The sequence below is a fragment of the Pristis pectinata genome, chromosome 23 (genome assembly GCF_009764475.1).
Source record: "Pristis pectinata isolate sPriPec2 chromosome 23, sPriPec2.1.pri, whole genome shotgun sequence".
Classification (NCBI taxonomy): Eukaryota; Metazoa; Chordata; class Chondrichthyes; order Rhinopristiformes; family Pristidae; genus Pristis; species Pristis pectinata.
In genome coordinates, this window is record NC_067427.1 from 6938408 (window position 1) to 6960051 (window position 21644).

General features: G+C 39.6%; 1 protein-coding gene across 4 annotated transcripts in view; it reads left to right on the forward strand.

The window, feature by feature from the left end:
• The window catches only part of LOC127582044 (multivesicular body subunit 12B-like), a 155407-nt gene that overhangs the window by 30957 nt on the left and 102806 nt on the right, over positions 1–21644 (forward strand). For all 4 annotated transcript variants that reach the window (XM_052036996.1, XM_052036994.1, XM_052036993.1 and 1 more), the window contains exons 4-6: positions 6353–6449; positions 7006–7135; positions 11066–11197. In XM_052036996.1, coding sequence (XP_051892956.1) covers positions 6353–6449; positions 7006–7135; positions 11066–11197 — 359 coding nt within the window. The remainder of the gene's footprint in view (positions 1–6352; positions 6450–7005; positions 7136–11065; positions 11198–21644) is intronic.

Below are 21644 nucleotides of genomic sequence, written 5' to 3' on the forward strand. Positions count from 1 at the left end.
AAACCTTGCCGTTACCTTCACAACATGACCACTATCTAAATACAAATGGAACGAAGTTTTATGATTTGGTGTGGATTTTGGACATCATTTATCTGATAGTTCCAGGTTCACAAAGAAGGTGCTAGTTCTGTAGTGTGAAGGAAGATCTGAGGAATCTTTGACTATCTTTTGTGGGAACAAACAGCAGAGGTAGAGGCTAAAATAGCCGCTGTTGGCTCTTTTGGGTTGTAATCAAAGGAAGGAATTGGCAAAGGGTACTAAAGCCCCATTAAGCACGTATTTATAACTGGAAATGAAAAGGAGCATTTTAAAACAAAGTAAATCTAAGATGAAAAGTTTCTGTTTTCTGAACCATTCACCACCTCATCTGAAACAAAATGAGTCTGTTATCAGGCCATTGCTCTTGTTGCTTTATTGACGGGTTCCCTAATTTCTTCTTCTCATTGTTGCTCATTGCTCTGAGGAAGTGGCCTTGTTCCTGTGTGGAACATCCCCTTGTGTCTGGGATAGGAATGTTAGAGTAATGTGGGAATAAGCCTGTATTGTATGATCTGGAGGCAGGACATGTTGGAGCTGTTGCAATGTACTGTCTTTATAACTAGCTTAATTTGAAACTGTAAATGCTATAGTTCTGTAGCAGTGTGGTTGAAAGCTAACGAGAATGGGAGTGATATCCAAACAGTAAGTTTTATTGTATTGCATGAAATACATTATACAGAAACAGGCCATTGGGCCTAATTCGTCCATGCTGGTAGCTTTCACTTAAGCTGTTTCTCCTCTTTTCTAACCACATCAATACAACCTCCAAACCAACAGTAACCTGTGTATATGTATATGTATATATATGTATATGTATATATATATTTTAATATTGCAAAATATCCCAATGTACTTCACTGGAATGCATTTGAAATAAATTTAACACAGCGTCACATTCAGAGATTAGGATGGATGGCCAGAAGCTTGGTCAAAGAGAGCACCTTAAAGGAAGGAGGAGAGGTAAAGGTTTAGGGAATGATAAGATAAGGTAAGATATCTTTATTAGTCACATGTACATCGAAACACACAGTAAAATGCATCTTTTTGCGTAGAGTGTTCTGGGGGCAGCCCGCAAGTGTTGCCACGCTTCCGGCACCAACATAGCATGCCCACAACTTCCTAACCTGTATGTCTTTTGGAATGTGGGAGGAAACCGGAGCACCCGGAGGAAACCCACGCAGACATTGGGAGAATGTACGAAATCCTTACAGACAGTGGTGGGAATTGAACCAGGGTCACTGGTGCTGTGAAGCATTATGCTAACCGTTACACTACTGTGCCCCCCAATGAATTCCAGGGGTTGATGATCTGGCAGCTCCTGACTGGAATACTAGTGGTGAGGGATTATGTCAGAAGCCAAAGGCTGGCATCGGACGAGCACAAACATTTAAAAGGCCTACGGAGTAGAGGCGATCACAAAAATAGGGAGGGTGAAGCCATAAATTGAGTTTAATTCTTGGACCTGTTCCTGTTTCACCCAATGTTCTAGATCACAAATGTCAGAGAGATGGGGGGCAGTGAATATTAAAATTCTAAGAAACTTGTCTCTGAAAGCCTGTAATCAACTAATCTGCTTGAACTGTGCCAGTAATGTCATCTTTGAATCTCTTTCATCCTCTGCTCCGTCTGTAAGTTATCAATCTCACTGATGCTCTACCACCAGTTCTTCCACTTTTGACATTTTATCTTCTCATAGTCTTTCTGTGTTTTATCGTTTCTCTACAGAGACCACCACTAGTTCTCCTGTTATTTTTCATCTTTGCACTTTCTTTCCTAATGAGGCTTTTGTGCTGTTATGCGGCAGAAGACATTGCCTTCCCACGTCTACTCCGTCAGTCACGTTAAGAATGTTTAACTCCTATCAATCACATTTTTCTAAGATCCAGTGAATATAAGCTGGCTACAGTCACACCTCATATGATAACTCCCTCACCCAGGAATCACTCTGGTCAAGTTACACTACATGACCTGCAAGGCACCTCCGACAACCCCCTCATTCACTGGGATTAGGTGTGACTGAGATTAGCGTATACCCTCCCTTGCACATAGAGACCAACACTGCACACTGTTCTCCAGGCATGGTCTTGCCAAAGCCCTGTATACTTGCAGCAAGACTTCCTTACTGCAACTGTGTTGTGGTAAAGGCCAACATTGCTTTGTCATCTGAATTAGTTGCTGCACTTCATGCTAATGTTTTGTGTTTCATTAACTAACCAGTGCACCAGGATCCTTCCACACAATCAACATTTACCAGTTTCTTAATGTTTTAAAAAAGAAAATCTGCTTTTCTAATCTTCCTTGCTTCTACTTCGTCATGTTGTACTCTGTCTTCCACCTTTACTGCCCACTCATATAACCTGACAATATTGCTTTTCAGACTTTGTGTCCTCTTTGTACTTCACCTTCCCACCTGGCTTTGTAAGTTCTGACAGCATGTCAGAACAGCTCCAACATGCCCTGTCAGTGAACTTCAAAGCATTGCACTCTAAATAATAACGTTTCCCTTTTATCTTAAACTTAAGTGAAGATTTAAATACCTAAACTGTGACTAGATTCAGATACATTGAGACGTTCTCTTGTAAGCTCTGCTTTTATTTGCATTTAGAGAACCAAGTTCTTAATCTAGATTCCTATCTGTTCTCGGCATCATTAATTGTCTGTTAATGTTTCAGTAAATGTGACAATGAAGACTAAGGTGTTTAGAACCTTCGCATCCCATAGATTTTTTTAAATTTGGACACAATTTTGGGTCAAAAAATATCACTATTACTAAATAGTGTGAGTGCCACCATTGGAACTAGGGAATTTTAAATTCGAGTAATTAAATTAGGAAACTTTGGAACTTGAATACAGCTTGTGTCGGTAACTGTAGCTGTGAAACTATTGGATTGTCATTAAAGCCCATCTGGTTGACGAATGTCCTTCAGGGAAAACAAAGCCATGTTATGTGGTCTGACCTATTTGTGACTCTGGGCCTCACCATCGTGTTTGACCTCTAACTGCCTTGCTTAGGGATGGACAATAAATGTCACAGACACCCACATTCTTTAATGAATAAAACTAAAGTCCCTGACATTGCCTGCCTTTTCCATCTGCTATATACTTGGAATCATGGTAATTTGCAACACTGAAGGAGGCCATATGGCTTACTATCACCTTTAGAGGTAATTATCCCCAATCTCTCGACTGGTCCTTCATTCTTTAGCTTTCCATAAACTGCAGCTTACTAAGTACTTTGCTTTCCATATCCTATCCCACACCAAGTTCTGCTCACCCATCACACCTGTTCTTGCTGACCCATGTTGGCTTGTTCTCCCAACTCTCTTCCTCTTTTTAAGTGTACTTTTGAGTGTGCCTGACTTTTTCTCTAATGCCATTACTGTCCCAAAAACAATTCGTTACTTTGACATGTTGTGCATTCCCTCTGTATGTCCACTTCCTCCCTGTTACCACTTTTAACCACTTAGACCTCAATCGCTCATTCTCTGAAACCTCTCTGCCTTTTCAGCTCCCTTTCTTCCGTTAACATTGTATTGAAGCCCACTATTTTGGTTAATCCCCAATTTCTTGACAAGTAGTTTAGGTGTGTTATTTAACTGGCCAAAGAAATACAAACTATTCATAAAGGATCTTCCTTTCAGCTTTGTTATAACCAGCTGAATGCTTTAACTATAGTTAAAAAGATATGTAATAATTTAATGCTAAGAGTGTATTTTAAGTTTAAAATAAGAAAGATTCTTTATCTAATATAGGGTATACTCCTCACATGCTTGACTGGTGTTGAGATGTTTTTTGATTTCATTGAGATTTAAGCTCATTTCCTCCAAAGCCACACCAGGTCACAAATCAGTGCCTATGACACCTTGAGCAAACTGATGAACAGCAAGAATTCAAAGCCAAATGCCTGAATGACTCCACTTACAGTGTCGTCGTTGTTACTGGCACGACCTCCCTTTGACCCTTTGATAACTTTGGCCGTTTTGCCCAAAAGCAGTGATTTAGAAGATTATTTGAGTGTCTGTAACGCTAGCAAATTCCCATGATCATCAGATCATTCCTAACCAAGTATGTTAGTGCAGTTATGCTGTTTCATGTTATTGATTATTAGTATTTAGTCATAAGTAGGAAATCACTTTGGTCTTGCAAATTTTATGGTAAAAATGAAATAAATGTTTTACACAGGCTGGATGAACAAATACCCAAGTGGCTGAAAATGTCACGATTTGTAGCTTGACACATTATGGAAGAATAACATAAAACCAAGTCATCCTTTATCATTTGTGTTGTAACAGTAGTTTCATTTTGGTAGCATTCTCTGCCAAGAAAATAATTCAAAGTGGAAGAAAACATTTGGACCCATGGTTAGGGGTTGCAAGGCTAAGAGATTGATTGAAGAAACTGGGTTTTAAAGGTAGGCACGGAGGTTGTATAGTAAGGAGAGATTTAGGACTGTTCCTACCAGGCACAACAACTGCAGCTCACAACTAGAAATAAACCAGCAGTCACTGGCTGTTTCAGGAGTGCTGAGTAGCATGACACATGGCCTTGGAGGGTTTTGAAAGCAAGGACAGTGCGCTAAGGCACATAAAGCTGATGGAGCTTGGCAAGGGCTGAGAGTAATGAGGGTGAGGACACCAGCCTCAGTGTTCGGAATGACTTATGTGTGGCGGGTGAAAAGCATTGGAGGATGGAAAAACTGATAAAGATGTGGATTAACGTTTTGGCAGCCAGGTTGGAGCTGCCCTTGATTTAACCAGTTCATTTCCAATTGATTGCAACATATTACTCGAGTTACTAGTTGTAATTTGACGTTTTTAACTGATAGATTACCAGCAGGACTCCACTGGTTTCATGTGATTTTTTTTCAATGGGTTCATAGCATATGTGAATTAACAGACCAGTCTTGAAGCATCTGTTAAAATCGAAACAGTAGCTTTCAAGCAGTTAAATAATCTGAGCCATTTTAACTACCCATCTGCCTGATTTCCATTGGGGAGATGGAGGTAAAATTCCAATGCCCAAGAATTTTTGCACGATTGATATTCAATTATTTTTCCTACAATTACCTTGTTTGTAACTATAGGAAACTAAATGATCTTGGGCCATTTGCTGGATACAAGCTTCATTGTTGCTTTCGTCCTTTGTTAGTGGTTCCCTCCTGATTTCCCATAATGCTTAAATGGGAATCCATCCAAGATTTTGTTGTCTGTGTCTAGATTCCCCTTGCTGATCTGAGCTGAGTCAAAGATCCCAACATGTCTAATTTCTTCGTCTCATCCCTTCCTAGAGTTGTTATGGTGTAGAAGGAGGCCATTTAGCCCATTGAATTCATGCTGGCTCCCTGTAGAGTTATCTAGTCAATCCCAATTCCCCCCTCTCTCCCTGTACTGCTGCAAATTTATTACTTTCAGGTGTCTATTCAATTTTGTTTTGAAATTACTGATTGATCTTCCTTTATTAGCAGATTGCTATCTTTGTAATCTCCTGCATTCTTTCCCTTAAAGCCTACTTCTTTATGGTTGAGTCACTCATTAATGTAGGATTAACTTCTACATACTTACTAGTGACGTCCAAGTCTGTGTGGCCACCACAAACCTTGATCACCTTGGATCACTTTAATGTTTCATGGGATGTCTCCCATCCTTCTTATGTAGACTCCTCATCCTTCTGTATATTAAGATGTTCTGCACAAGGTCTAGTCTTTCTTTATTTCGTCTCTGTCTTTGCCCCACTGTCAGTCCACTGTGCTGTGGCATCAGTCTTGCTCTCCAAAGCACACTCCATCAACTTCCATTCTTTAAAAGAAGTCTTTACAAACCCATCTTTCTAACTGAGGTATCCACCCCACATTTGGGTAGAACTAATAAGACTTCAGGATTTGATGTACTTGCAATAGTATTCCACCATAAAATGCTTGGTGGATGTTGGTGGTAAATAAATTAGGAGATATTGAAGATGTGGTTTTGTGGATCTGGATGAAAATTATGAATGGAAAGGAGAGAGCTTTGATCCACAGTGTACATTTTCATGTTCTTTCCTAGTTGCAGGCACTGTTACCCAGCTCCTAACCCAGTTGACAGGCTTATTGTTGGACATTTGTTTGTGACAGAAACCACTCTTTCCTCATTGGAATTGTCTGCAGAAACTTTTATGGAACATCCAATTGATTTCTTATGGGTTTTTTTTTTTGGTACATAGAAGTTTATTTGCTTCTGTGTCAGAGAAATAATGGAATATCATGACATAGGCTATCCAGAACACTGTAGCATGTGTGACACCTTTATTTTGTCTTTCTCTCTTGTGGCTTTTAAAGAGCCATTTAGGGAACGTGCTAGTGGATATGAAGCTGATCGATTTAAAGGATACTTTACCGGTGGGCTTTATCCCTATTCAAGAAACAGTGGACACGCGTAAGTTATGGTTTTGCGTGTTGCAGACACGGTTAAACAGTATTGGGTTTTGTCAGATAAAGGCATGTAGCTTTAACGTTTTGAATTAGGAAAACTTTATCTCTTATTTCACGGTTGTTAAAGCACAACAGAAGTTGTAAATTACATCCTCTCACAACTGCAATGGAAGCAGTCTTCTCTGACTCTTTTGGTACTGAGTGGTGCTTGAAGCAGGCTGTGGTGCAAATTGGATTCTAAACAAAAAATGTACTCTATTTGAAGCTAACTCCTTGCTTTAAAAAAAACCATCCTGCTGATTTATAGCCATGATAGTTTTCCAAAGCATACCAGGTGGAGAAAAGGGATTGGCACTCGTGCAGTAAATTACCTTGTTTTATAATCTGTATAGCATTAAAAAATTAACCACTGGAATGGTTATATTTGTGTATTATAAGTGCGCAACTGTGTGCACACATCAGGGTAAGGCTGAAGCAACCATCTCTTCCATTTTCATCAGCTGTTAAATGAATTGTGTTTACATGCACTTACTTGTACCATTTGAAATTATTTTCCATAGAAGAGTCAGCTTTCAGGAAGAGAAGGTTGTGCATCAAATTCATTCCTCGGGACTCGACTGAAGCTGCCATTTGTGATGTAAAAATCTTTGGCAAATCCAAGCAGGCTCCCCCACAGTACACCTTTATTGGGTAAGTGATCTCACTTTGCTAATCAGATTGCACTCACACATTTTTCAATCTTAGTAAGACAAAGGAAGTTACATTTGTGGCATTTCAATACTGTATAACTTAGAAAACGTGGTAGACTGCTTCAAAACATTAAAATCTGTATGGATGTGGTAACTGTTCATTACTTGCTTACTTTGCAAGTTAACTTTTTTTTTCCAAATTCAACTTTTAATGAATCATTTGTATTCTGTTTCTGATTAATGCAAACAGGATTCTAAAATCTTCAGGGCTTTGCTTTATTTTTCATTACTTTGTTTGCTGCCTTTTGCATTATGGCAGGAAGTAGTATTAAATTACCATCCAAGAACTTGACACATGTTCCTCATTGATAAGGTTCTTGATAAGGTTCCTCACGGAAGGCTCATTCAGAAAGTCAGGAGGCATAGGATCCAGGGAAACTTGCCTATGTGGATTCAGAATTGGCTTGCCCATAGAAGACAGGGTGGTTGTAGATGGAGCATATTCCGACTGGAGGTCGGTGACCAGTGGCGTTCTGCAGGGATCTGTTCTGGGACCCCTGCTCTTTGTGATGTTTATCAATGACTTGGATGAGGATGTGGAAGGGTGGGTTGTAAGTATGCCGATGACACAAAGGTGGGTGATGTTGTGGACAGTATAGAAGATTGCTGTAGGTTACGACAGGACATTGATAGGATGCAGAGTTGGGCTGAGGTGGCAGATGGAGTTCAACCCAGAAAAGTGTGAAGTGATACACTTTGGAAGATCGAATTTGAAGGCAGAATACAAGGCTAATGGCAGGATTCTTAGCGGTGTGGAAGAACAGAGGGATCTTGTGATCCACGTCCATAGATCCCTCAAGGTTGCCACGCAGGTTGATAGGGTTGTTAAGAAGGCATATGGTGTGTTGGCCTTCATTAGTCGGGGTATTGAGTTCAAAACGACGGTTAAAATGATGGTTCAGTGAGATGGACTATGACCTCACGATCTACCTTGTTGTGACCTTGCACCTTATTGCACTGCACTTTCTCTGTAGCTGTGACACTGTACTCTGTACTGTTACTGTTGTTACCTGTGCTACATCAATGCACGTTGTACTAACTCAATGTAACTGCACTGTAATGAATTGACCTGTACAATCAGTTTGTAAGACAAGCTTTTCACTGTACCTCGGTAAAAGTGACAATAGTATACCAATACTAAGAGCCGCGAGGTAATGTTGCAGCTCTATAAAACCCTGGTTAGACCACACTTGAAGTATTGTGTTCAGTTCTGGTCATCTTATTATAGAAAGGATGTGGAAGCTTTAGAGAGGGTACAGAGGAGATTTACCAGGATGCTGCCTGGATTGGAGAGCATGTCTTATGAGGATAGGTTGAGCGAGCTAGGGCTCTTCTCTTTGGAGAGAAGGAGCATGAGAGATGACTTGATAGAGCTGTACAAGATGATAAGAAGCATAGATCGAGTGGACAGTCAGAGACTTTTTCCCAGGGCGAAAATGGCTAACATGAGGGCCCATAATTTTAAGGTGATCGGAGGAAGGTATGGGGGGATGTCGGAGGTAAGTTTTTTTTTACACAGAGAGTGGTGGGTGCATGGAACGCACTGCCGGCAGAGGTGGTGGAGGTAGATACATTAGGGACATTTAAGAGACTCTTAGATAGGCACATGAATGATGGAAAATGGAGGGCTATGTGGGAGGGAAGGGTTAGATAGAGCAGGATAAAATGTTGGCACAACATCATGGGCCAAAGGGCCTGTACTGTGCTGTAATGTTCTATGATGGTGCAAATGAAAGGGCCCATTTATTACAAAGTAGTTTTATATGGCAAGGAGAACAATAACTGGGAAAGAAAACATCCTCTTTATATACCATCCCAGAGTATAGATAGATAGCAATGGTTATTGGAAAATGAAAAGAACCCCGTTATCGAGGTGGAGGGTGTGGTTCTTAATAAATACACTGTGATTGTCTTCACAATGGAGATAGTGTAGGACACATAGTTAAGGAGGATGTATGTGAAATAGTGACAGGTTCAATTCAGTGAAAGAGGAAATATTAGGCACTTAGAATTTTTGGGGGAAGGTTAATGGGAAGGCTTGAATAAAATTTTATCCCCTGCTGTGAATAGAAGCAGTTGAGGAAATGGAGATCATTCAGCCCATCATTATCTAATCCCCTGTGACTACAGATGTGGTGCTGGAGGATGGCTGACTTCTACTCTTTTTTTTCTTAAAAATGAATGAGAACAAAGGCTAGACTATTACTATGAACACACATCTTGACCTCAGTGATGGACGTATTACTGGAAAATAATTGTGATGGATGCTTTAACCGTCATTTTGAAAGACACCAGTTCATCAAAGGTAGTCAACATAGATTTGTAAAGGAAAAATTAAATCTACCAAATAATTGTTTTTTTTTTGAGTAGTTAATGAGGACCAATGAGCAATATGTGTTGTAACAAAAACAGAAGATGCTGGAAATGATCAGCGGGTCAGACAGTATTGGTGGAAAGAGAAACAGTTAACGTTTCAGGTCAGAGACCCCTTGTCAAAGTTGCGAAAGAGAAAGTGAGTTAGGGAGGGTGGAGGAGAGAGAGATTGGACAAAGTGTTTGATGCAGTTTACTATGGATTTTAGTAAGGCTTTTGACGAGGTGCCACACAATAGGCTGGTCAGTAAAGTCAAAGCCTGTAGTATCAAAGAAGGGGAGGGATGTTGGATGATGGCAGGAAGCAAAAAGTAATGGTTTATGAGTGCTTTTGAACCTGGAAACCTCCTTCTATGTTTCTGTGGAGCTCAGTACAGAATCACTTGTTTTCTGCAAGTATGTAGTAATTGTTTGGGCAATGTAAGGGATTAAGTAATTTGCAAAAAAACACAAAATGTAACTGTGGCTGGTGGTAAGGAAAAAGGCTGCAGACTGCTAGGTTCTATCAGGGAACTGATCAGATGGACAAAAAAGTGGCAAATGGAATTTAATCTGGAGAATAATAAGGCATGCAATTGGGAAGGGCAAAGAAATATTCATTAAACGGTAGGAAGTTGAGAAATGTGGAAGAACGGAGAAGCCTCTTACACACATGTTCATAGTTTCTGAAGGTAGCTGGATCATTGTTGGTGGATACATTTGAGGTCAATGATGTATGTTGTTGCCTGACCACTAATTCCAGCCTATGCAAACGTTATATCTGTAATGATGAGAGCTGACAACCACACACTGATGTAATTAGTGTGTACCAGTGCTCAACTGGATGTGCCAGGGAAGTTGACTGCCAAACTCCACTGGGAGTGTGGCAAAGACAGCAAGGAACGAGGAGTAGTGAACGTTGCAGCCATAAATATTTAGAAAATAGCTTTTGGCTTTTTGAATGATCTCACTCCTAGGTTGCATCACTTTGGAAAAAGAGTAAAGTAGTTCTTCTGGGTGTTCAAGCCACCATTTTTCACTCAATCTTTGTCACAAAAGTTGATCTTCTAGTCTTAATCGTATGGTTAACTTTAGGAGATTGTCCTCTCTAAATTGGTTGCTGTTTTCCTACATTGCAGCATTGATCTCACATCAAAAGTACTTTGTAGCTTTAAAGTACTTTGGAGCAAGTTTATTAAAAGTTTCATAAATGAAAGTCTTTCTGCTTTCAAGTTCAAACCTCAGTAAAAAGAATATGCTTGTTATCAAGAAACTAAATTGGTAACTGAAAGGGAAAATATTTGGCTATGATCCTTTAATAGTCTTGTGTGTAGATGTTTGGTTAAGAATATAAAATGTTTGTGTAATTCGTGATGGAAGTTTGAGTTTGGCTCTTGAATCATGCTATCTCGAGATTCTGAAGTGGTCTTTGATACTATTTGTTTGCAGTAAGACTAAATAATTCTAGCCAATAAGTGTATTTCCAACAAAATTTAACTTGTTTATTGTTTACTCCTTAGGGAATTGAACAATATGGGAATCTGGTACAGAATGGGAAAAGTTCCAAGGACACAAGAAATTTCAACCTCAGCTACAACAACTACTACAGTACTGACATCATCTTCACCAACTCCTGCTCCTAACCTTCCCAGGTAATGTTTTATAAAATTGATGGGAGACCTTCTCCTCCATGGATTGATCGCTTTATTTTGGGAACCATTTCCTGATGCATGTTAGTTTTAATTTTTTCATTTTCCAAAGGAATTGCTGTTTTGAGAGCAGTTTGCTTTATTACTACTGTTAATAGAAATATAGGTCTTACTGTTTTTGCCTCTTCTCGGGGGTTGACTTGTTTCCACTACTGTTCTGTGGGTTCTGAGCTGACTAATGAGCCTAATACATGATCCACGCACACTGCAACAGATACAACAGGAGGGGCTTGAAGGGGCCAGCTCGTTGAGTTTAGATTGATGTATGCTCCTTCTGATGTTCAAGTTTGGCTTCTATGTTCTCTGTTTGGAGAGACTCAGCTCTTAGTGTCTTTCAATCAATCAGTTTGAGCAAACTTAAGGCAGAGTTGTCATGAGACAATATTACAATTTTTTGCAAGGAGGCTTTGAGACCAGCCATGAAGCATTTTCCCCGTTCTCCTGGAAATTGCTTGTGGTGAAAGAGTTTGCAGTAGACTGCTTGTTTTGGAAGTCTGATGTCAGGCACACAAACAACGTGCCCCACACCAGGACCAGGGCTGACTGTGGTGTCAGTGCTGAGGACATTGGACTGGGAGAGGAGTTGACGTTGGATCACTCATCCTTCCATTGGATGTGGAGGATCTTGCAAAGGCAACGTTGGTGGGACTTCTCCAGTGCTTTTGGATGTCTACAGTATCTTGAGTGTTCTACCAACACATAAGTACACTTAATATGGAATTCCTGCCAGTATGTATTGCAGATTTACACACACTTCGTTGTGATGAGAGGGCAGAGGCCAAGATTACCATGAATCAATTAATCAACTTGCACCAATTTGCTCTTTCTTTTTTTTCTCATGTTGGCCTGTTCTGGTTCTTTAACTGCCAAGGAAAGTGACATATGTTGTGGTTTTCATTTAAAACATAGTGACGGACATGCTTGGCTCTTTGTTAGACCAGTATGCCCAGGAATAAACTGGCATTAGTCACTTGTTGGGCTGCAATTCACTGTCATTCTAGAGATTATGTGGCAAAGTAACTTGTCATTCTTGGGACGTCACACTCAACACTGTTCATCGTGAGCTGAAGGAGTTGTGCCCAAATGGGGGTTTTGGTGGTGGGGAACATTGCTAGTTCTGGAGTGTGTGAATTTGCAAGGACAGAGTCAAATGTGAACTTTGAGGAACAGGTGGTGGGATTTCGGATTCTCTGAGAGCTAGAAGAAAAGCAGCGTGTGAATCATGAGGCTGAGGTGCCCATGAAACTCCCATAACCTTTGATTGGTGATGCTGACTTTCTAGCTGTTCACTTGATTAGGGTTTCAAGTTTATGAATAACATTTTTCTGTAGAAACCAAGCCTTCACTCCGCCAGATAATTTCCTTGGCTAAAAGTAATTTCAATTCTTTACCTGTGCAGCACCAGGAAAAAAGGGGAGCTTCAACCTGTCAGAATCTGGCTTTTGTGGGAGAGCTCTGTGCTGGTGTCTGTTATCTTCTGAAGGGAAGCAGCACTAATTTGCATACAGGAATCAAAAAAGGACGGGGAAAGTGTTTGACCAATGAGGAGAAACGAACATATTAGCAAAGTTAAAACAAACATAAATACCCATTTTAGCACTACCAAGTAGTCCCACTCAAGCCCCAGGCAAGCAATATCAAAGGTAGGCTTCTTATGGGATCTGTGTTATTTTTATGTTTTTTTTTATTATGCCTCTGAAATGCATTGGGATGTTTCACTACATTAAGCATGCAGTATAATTGCAAGTTGTTTTAAATGTAACCTGCAAGGATATGTTTTCATCCGCCTTCAAACGGCAACTCAAAGCAAGTTGACAAATTTATTTGAGTAATTTGATTGAATTGTTTCTGCCAGTTGTTAGTTTGGGATTGGGAGTTTCAAGATGAGGGAGGAATAATTAATTCAATTTCTCATTTTACTTTTACATTGAACATTGTTTAATTTCCACTACTCCTTCAACTACTCCAGATCAAAGATAATCCCATTTGTTTTTCTGTGCCAAAAGTCACATTAAATCTTCACTCTCTCCCCTCCTCATATGGTGGACAGAAAGCCCACTGAGTCATTTTGGTAATGAGATTGAGACCAGCTATTCAAGTCCCTCTGTTGCTGCCTTCCCTGGCTTTTCTCCCATTTCCTCATTTCTCTTGGGCCTATTGTGAGCTTTTTTTAATGAGTTCATTCATGTGATGTGGCTGTCACTGACAAGGCCAGAATTTATTGTCCATTTTTAATCGCTGTTGAGTGAAGAAGCTTGCAGGGCTATTTCAGGATACAGTTAAGAGTCAGCCAGAATTTTGTGGTTCTGGGTTAACATTAAGGGCAGTACAAGTAAGGAGGGTAAATTTCCTTCCCTAAAAGGCATCAGTAAACCACATGGGATTTAACAGTTATCTAGTAGCTCCACATTCACCATTACTGGTACTATCTTTTTTTTTTAAATTCCAGGTTTATTAAATAAGTTAATTGATTTTAAATTTGCTAGCAGCTGAGGTAGAATTAAATTCATGACTCCACATCATTAGTCCAAGCCTCTTGTTTACCAGTTTTGTACAATGACCAGTATGCTACTACACCCAACATGTCATGTTAAGATCAACATTTGTTCCTTTGCTAGAGTTTCTATGAAACCGTTAACCGTTTGCAACCCCCTCCCACCCCCACAGGTTCCCAAGTTCACAAGCGAGCTGAAGAAATCTTTCCTCATTTTCAGATATAGTTTGTCTGTTTCAATACTGCCCCCCCCCCCCCACCCACTCCTCAAAGTTCACACTTTGTCCTTGTAACCTCTATCTTCAACTGCCTTTTAATTTCCAATGCAACACACACAAAATGCTGGAGGAACTCAGCAGGTCAAGCAGCATCTATGGAGGGAAATAAACAGTCGACATTTCGGGTCGAGACCCTTCATCAGCCTTGACCTGCAATGTCGACTGTTTATTTCCCTCCATAGATGCTGCCTGACCTGCTGAGTTCCTCCAGCATTTTGTGTGTGTTGCTCCAGATTCCAGCATCTGCAGAGTCTCTTGCGTCTCTGAATTTCCAATGCAAGTTTTGTTGGTTCTCAAATCTGCAGTTCCATCTTAATCTTTCGAAATCCTGCTTCTATTCTTGCCACAATCCTGAAATGGTTCTAATAAAATTTGGGGATAATATTTTCAGTAACTGTCACTGCAGTGCATCATGTTCTTTGATTTCTCTGCAGCCCACAACATGGTTGATCACACTATCCTGGAAAAGTACTTTGTCTTGTCTCTCCTTTGATTGGACCAGTCTTTGCTTGACTCTGCTTTGCCTGTTGAATTAGAGCCAGAGCATTTACACCTTTGACTTTATTCTTGTCCTTGTTTACATGCTGCTCATTGAATACCATCGTTTTGGGGTGCTAGGTTAGCATCTCTCATTTGTTTTGACTATTAATGTGTTGTAAGATTTTGTTCTGATGTCTGGTCTTGGATGTTCTATAATTTATTCCAATTTAATATTGGGAAGAAAAGAACCAATGTCTTCAATTGAAGCAATTTTCAGCCACTGTCTTCAGTCAAACTAGACAATTGGTGGACTTGGCATTGTAATCAACCCTGAGTTTAGCTTGCCGTTCCACATTCTCTGTAGACTTTACCATTCCTCATTCATTCCTCACTCTGTCTGCCGGTGAATCTGTCAAACATGGATTTATCAGCCACAGGCTCAATTATTTCAATTCAGTCACCCTCTGTAAATTTCAGCTCTTTGTCCTTACTGACTGACAGTGGATTGCAGTATCCACTAGATTGTTCAACTTAAAATTCTTCATCATTTGTCATTAATTGTCTGTGTCCCAATTGGACTATTTTTGCGAGATTTCCTTTTTAAAGTGGAGATCTAAGGAATTGACCACCTCAGGGGCAATGTGCCCACAATTTGTCTTGGATTTTCTGCTGCAAATGTGCAAATAATGAAAATCCTTTGTTAAAATATGCAAAGTTCAAAACTTTCAGGGTTCTGCCACACCTTGCACCTTAGTTGCTGAGGGATAAGGTGTTGTATCAGGTGTACCTGAAGATGAAGTGTGCAAGAGTATTAGTGCCATCATATCTGTTTACTGAATTCCACCTCCTACTTCTTTAAATGGTGAGCTGGCAGCTATAATCTTTTTGCAAATGGCCTGGTAAATAGATATAACTTTGCTGTTCACATTTTACTTGGTACTTCCATTTATGACCTTGCTTTTAGGTGTATTTAGAACTGTTTGAGATCACATTCAGAAAAGCAGGAAAAATTCAAATGTTAAATTCCTGGTGTTTTCCATTTATTAAAGTTTACATTGTTTTTTTTTTAATGTTTCACTTCAGTATTGTTATAGACAGATTTGAGGTTAGCTAGTTATTTGCATTACTTTAAGTATGATGCAGTTATTTCCGATTTTGGATTTTATTTGCAATTTAGGACTATTAGTTTGAATATTGACAATAGTATATGGATTTTGGAAATCTCATATTGCAAGCAATGGTTAAATCTCAATCTCTGTGTTACTTTAAATTGGATATTTTGGTAAACAATTTAGAACTGAAATTAATAAACCAATAGGCTTGTAAAAGTTTGACCTGGATTAGATTGATGCTTTGTTCTTCAGCCTGCTGCCTTGCTTCATGAACTAGTTTGCAAAATCATATAATTTTAATTAAATGTTTCAAAGCGATAATGTATCACAAAGGTAATATACATAGAATTAAGAAAATATGATGGAAATGTTTGATTTCGAGCAGTAAATTAGACTTTCAGATTTTGATATGGAATTAGAAAAAAATTAAAGTCAGCATTTGTTCCCAAGTAGGGTCACAGTAAAGATTTAATTGGATACAGATCAGTTTTTGCTGTTTTTAACAAAAAATGTGTTGTACCCAAAGGATTTAACAAAATGCTGATAATTTTTAGCTTATGAAATTCTACTTAGCTTTCGGTCTTGTGAAAAACCTGTCATTGACTACAGCAAAAATGTCTGTAAGTGTACTACAGGGACTAGAGGTTTGTGGTCTGTCTACTAAATGAAAAAAGGAATTAGTGAATGATTTTTTGCTGTGTGTGTAGTCACCTGGGATTGACATTGTAAACTGGGTTATTAAACTGAAGGTGATAAAGGAGAAAGTATTGATCCTTTCCCTTTGAAAGTATGCAAGGCTCTTTTGTTTGTCTGCATAGATAGTATTTCACTGAAAAAGCACACAGCCTAGTTTTTCAAATTTTCCTTTTTCAGGTTGTTTATTTCCTAAAGCAGTAATGGCACTTTAAAACTGGAATATTTTGTTGGCATTTTCTCCCAGGTTGTATCAAGAAGTTTAGAGGTCAATTTAATGATGCCTTAAATCTGTTACTGACACCAGATCAACACTATTTCATTTTAAGATTTTTAGTTTTCCTTTTAGAAAATAAATTACAGCCATGCAGTTTATGAAGTTGTAAAACGGTTGGCACCAAGTTGTATTTTGTTTGTCCATAAGATGTGGAGATTGTTGGTCAATTATAGCTCATTCCTAATTGTTCCCTGAAATTTGTGTTCAAGCCTGTTTCTGAGAGCAGTTCGGGATCAACTGCATTGATGGGTGTGGAGTCACATATTGGTCAGATTATGTAATGGTATGTTAGTGAATCAGATGGGGTTTATGGAAAAAAATTGTAGTTTCATTGAAACTATTATTGATTCTGGCTTGGTATTCCATCTTTTCCTAATTATTTGAATTTAAATCTCCCCAGTTCCCATGGTGGGATTTGACCTTGTGGATTCTAGATAGAATAATATGGCAACTGCTTCTGCGGTTTGGCTACCACAGATAGAACAAATAACCGTGTAGGTATGATAGAGCTTAATAGAGCTACGTGCATGTATGAGGCAAGAGTTAACAGTTTTAACAATGACGTTCTTGGGCAGAACTAACTGTTCAGGAGGTGCATGATTTGTGTGGGCTTTCGGGAATGGGTTTAGATTGCCTGGTGTTTTCTGAGTTTTAAGTGAAATCCACACTTCTGCTGGTGTCCATATGTTTCACAAACATGTTTGATGAATTTCTTAATATTTAAAGGTTCCAGCATCTGTGTAGGCTATCTCATTGACAGTGAGTATGTTGTACAGGGGATGGACAAAGGATGGTTCATGTCACAGCCTGGTAAATTGGTTTATTATTGTCACACTTACCAAGGTACAGAGGAAAAACTTTGTTTTGCATGCTATCCATACAGATCATTTCATCATATCAGTGCACTGAGGTATTACAAGGTAAAGCAATAACAGAATGCAGAATAAAATGTTACAGTTACAGAGAAAGTGCAGTGCAGGCAGACAATAAGATGCAAGGCCATAACGAGGTAGATTGTGAGATCGAGAGTCCATTTTATTGTGCTAGGGGACTATTCAATAGAATCTGACCTTGAATTTGGTAGTACGTGCTTTCAGGCTTTTGAATCTTCTGCCCAATGGGAGGGGGGCAAAGAGAGAATGTCCAGGGGTGGGTGGGATTATGCTGGCTGCTTTGCTGAGGCAGCAAGAAGTATAGGCAGAGTCCTTGGAGGGGAGGCTGGTTTCCATGATGTGCTGAGCTGTGTCCACAACTCTCTGCAGTTTCTTGCGGTCTCGGGCAGAGCAGTTGCCAAAACAAGCCATGATGCATCCAGATAGGATGCTTTCTACGGTGCATCTATAAAAGTTGGTGGTTGAGGAATTTAAATTCAAGTTAGTTAAATAAAGCTGAAATTAAAAAGCGAGCATTAATTTCGTGACTGTTGAAACCACGAGGTTGGTGTAGAAACTTGTGTGGGTAACCAATGTCCTTTAGGGAAGGAAACTTGCTCTTCTTTCCTGGTTTTAGCATACCTTTGACAAGGTCCACACATTGTTAACTTTTAACTGCCCTGTGAAATGGTCTAGCAAGCCACCCAGTTCAAGGACAATTAGGGATGACCAATAAATGCTGACCTTGGAAGCAATGGCCTGTTCCATGAGAGTATAAATTAAAAAACATATAAAATTCCTGAAATTCACCAACTTAACAGATATTGCATGTATATACCATATGGGATTTTGAACTAAAATCTGTCAAAAAAGGAAGGGAGCTAGTTGTTACCATAAATAAATCTTTACAAGTTCATAAACAGCAGTGAGGCTACATTAGAGCAAATTGAATCTAGTGCCAGGATGATCCAATTTAAAACACAGCATAGAATTGCTTTTGTATAAAAACCACATCAGGAATGCAGTGTCCACGTTTGGTGGCTAATATTGGAAACCTCGGGGAATACTTAGAGGAGGATCACTAGGTTGATGCATGGTTATCACAATGAATTTAGAGAGCTGGGTCTTTTTGCTTTAGAAGAACAAATCCCATGGAGGGATTGAGTGCTTTAAATGATGAAGGGACTGCTTGAAGTAGATGAACTGTAGACAATCTGGGGACATCAGAATATATTACATTGGTATGATGTTGGGAGGTTTATCTTTTCACAGATTAATGCTTGGAATTTGTTGTGGCTCGTGCAACCGATGTGCGTTTGCCCCATGCATTCATAAAGTGAGCTGGATGAGTTCCTGTGAATAAAAAAAGGGCGGCACGGTAGCCTAGCGGTTAGCGTGACGCTATTACAGCGCCAGCGATCAGGGTTCGATTCCCGTCGCTGTCTGTAAGGAGTTTGTATGTTCTCCCGTGTCTGCGTGGGTGTCCTCCGGGTGCTCCGGTTTCCTCCCACATTGCAAAGACGTACGGGTAGGTTAATTTGAGTTTAAAATGGGCGGCACGGACTCATTGGGCCGGAAGGGCCTGTTACCACGCTGTAAGTCAAATTTAAAAAATTCTTAAATTTAAAGGGAAGCTTATCAAAGAATATTGGATGATGCGCCTTATTTTTGCTGTTGTCTCCTGAAACTCTGATTTATTCCAGGAATTGGAGAGAAATTTCCAGGTTTATTCCCTCTGAATTAGACATTTTTATTTAAATTTATCGTGTTCCTCTCCTGGGAGTTTGTGACTGTGATTGATGGGAGCCTGTGGGATCACTGTGAAGTTCAATAGGATGAAGCCTGTATGGCGCGGGTTTGATGGACTGGCTCATCTTTACCTGCCTGTCATTTTCACGTGCTGTTGTTTTAAACAAATTCCATTGTTCCAATAGTTGCCAGTCTGTTGAACATTACTGTAGAGTATTCAAAACCAGCGGGACCTGCAAAAGTAAATCAAAATGTTGCACGATCAATTTTATTCTGCTTAATTTAAACCTTACCTTCTCTGTGGCTCATTGAGGACCTCTAGTGGTAGGATCCCAATACTTGAAAGCTTATCTGCACTTGTTTGATCTAATAGACAGCCAGCGCCTCTTTCCCAGGGCACCAATGCTCGATACAAGAGGGCATGGCTTTAAGGTAATGTGTGGGAAGTTCAAGGGAGACGTCAGAGGGAAGTTTTTCACCCAGAGAGTGGTTGGCGCATGGAATGCGCTGTCTGGGGTGGTGGTGGAGGGTGATACATTGGTCAAGTTCAAGAGATTGTTAGATAAGCATATGGAGGAATTTAAGACAGAGGGATATGTGGGAGGAAGGGGTTAGATAGTCTTAGGAGTGGTTTGAAGGTTGGAACAACATGGAAGGCCGAAGGGCCTGTATTGTGCTGTATTGTTCTAATAGATCCTGATCAATTATATTCACAACCTGTTTTTACATTGTGATCTCCATTTGTGAGCAGATTTGAGAAGTTCATGTTTTTAATGTTCTTGGGTGATTTTGATGACTCCATCAGGAGCTGGAGTGTTGACTGTACTTCACCAAGAGGATTTATTGCTGTTGAGCATTGAAGCCACATTATTTTTCTTGACAGGGCTTGGTAACAGTTCAGCTTGAAGTTGCCACATTTTTAATTGCTGATTCAAAGAGTAACTCCAATCTATGGCACACGAGTCACAGCTAAATCTGACAGTTGGTTTTGCAGAATAGATTGACGTACCAAGATTACAGCTGAATTGAATTAGGTGCTCTTGCACTTGTAAGATTGGAGACCTATTTATGACTTGGTTCCAAATAATGCTTGAAAGTGTTCCACTGCTGCCCTGAAGTGTTAATATCTAGGATTTTTTTTACTCAATACCCTGTTGTGAGATAATTTTTTTATGCTATACTTGAACAGATATACCTGTAAACTCATTGTTAAGTCCTATAATGTGCAAGTTGTACCTCTCGACATAGTTTGCTTTGCAGCATCCAATAACCAAGGATAAACTGACCTTGAATGCTGTCATTTGCAAATACATTTCAAACCTTTTAACACCAAAACTAGATAAGTTTAGCATGGCAAATACTGTAATACAATCAGAATCTTACAGCAGCTAATATGTTAATCTAAGGCAGCTAACATGTCAACAAAAATTGTAACTTTAAGCTGAATTCAGCATAAATTAAAATTAAAGTAGACTTGCAGAATGAAATTCTGTAGAGTCAGTTGTGCATCAGACTTTGATTTGCATTTGCTTCCAAATTGACACTCAAAACTTTTTGTGATTCAGCTTCTTTCGTATAATACATAGTCATCAACGCGGTTCAGAAAATTCTTGCGATACAGACAAGGGGAAAGATTGGATCTAGGAGATCTGGCCCTGGAAGAGGCCAACACCGGCTCACCAGAGTGATATCGAGGGGTTTGCGGGTTAACTTGTAAGACCACATTGCCAAAACTGTGCGGGTATTTCCCTAACTGGTGGTCCATATGAGGTGTTCCTGATGATTAGAGGAGTTAATGAGGTGGATTAAGAGGATCTGTTTCCTTTGGTGGTATCAGAACAGGGGAAAGTTGTAAAATTAGAAACAAAAGTGGAAAATGTTGAAAATACTTAGCGGATCAGGCAGCAACTATGGAGAGAAAAACCATTTTGGGTTTATCTTCCATATTTCATTTGTGGATCTATTGAAAGGTCATTGACGTGAAATGTTCATTCTGTTTCTCTTCTGCCCGATGGCACCTGACCTGCCAAGTATTTCCAATATACCCCTTTAAACTTAAGGGTCAGGCTACACTCCTCGTCAAAAAGGATTGTAGAAGTTTGGAACTAGTTTCCCCCAAAAAGTTAGGTCATTAAAAAATTAAGATTGATAGGTTGTTGTTAAGCAATAGGTTACCTAGAATGCAGGCAGGTAGATGGTATTCTAACTGAGTAACTGGGCTACTCTTGTGATGAATTCAGTCTTTTCTCTTCATTCTTTTCCTCCCTCAAGCAGCACTGTTATTTCCTGGAGCTATTCAGTGCAACTTTGGAAGAACCCTCTTCTTTCAAATTCTAGAATCAGTATTTCGGTTAATTGGTGAGGGTAGAGATTCCTAGCCATACATTATGCACGTGTCTCATTAACAGTGTGAAACAGGTGACAGGTGTCATAAA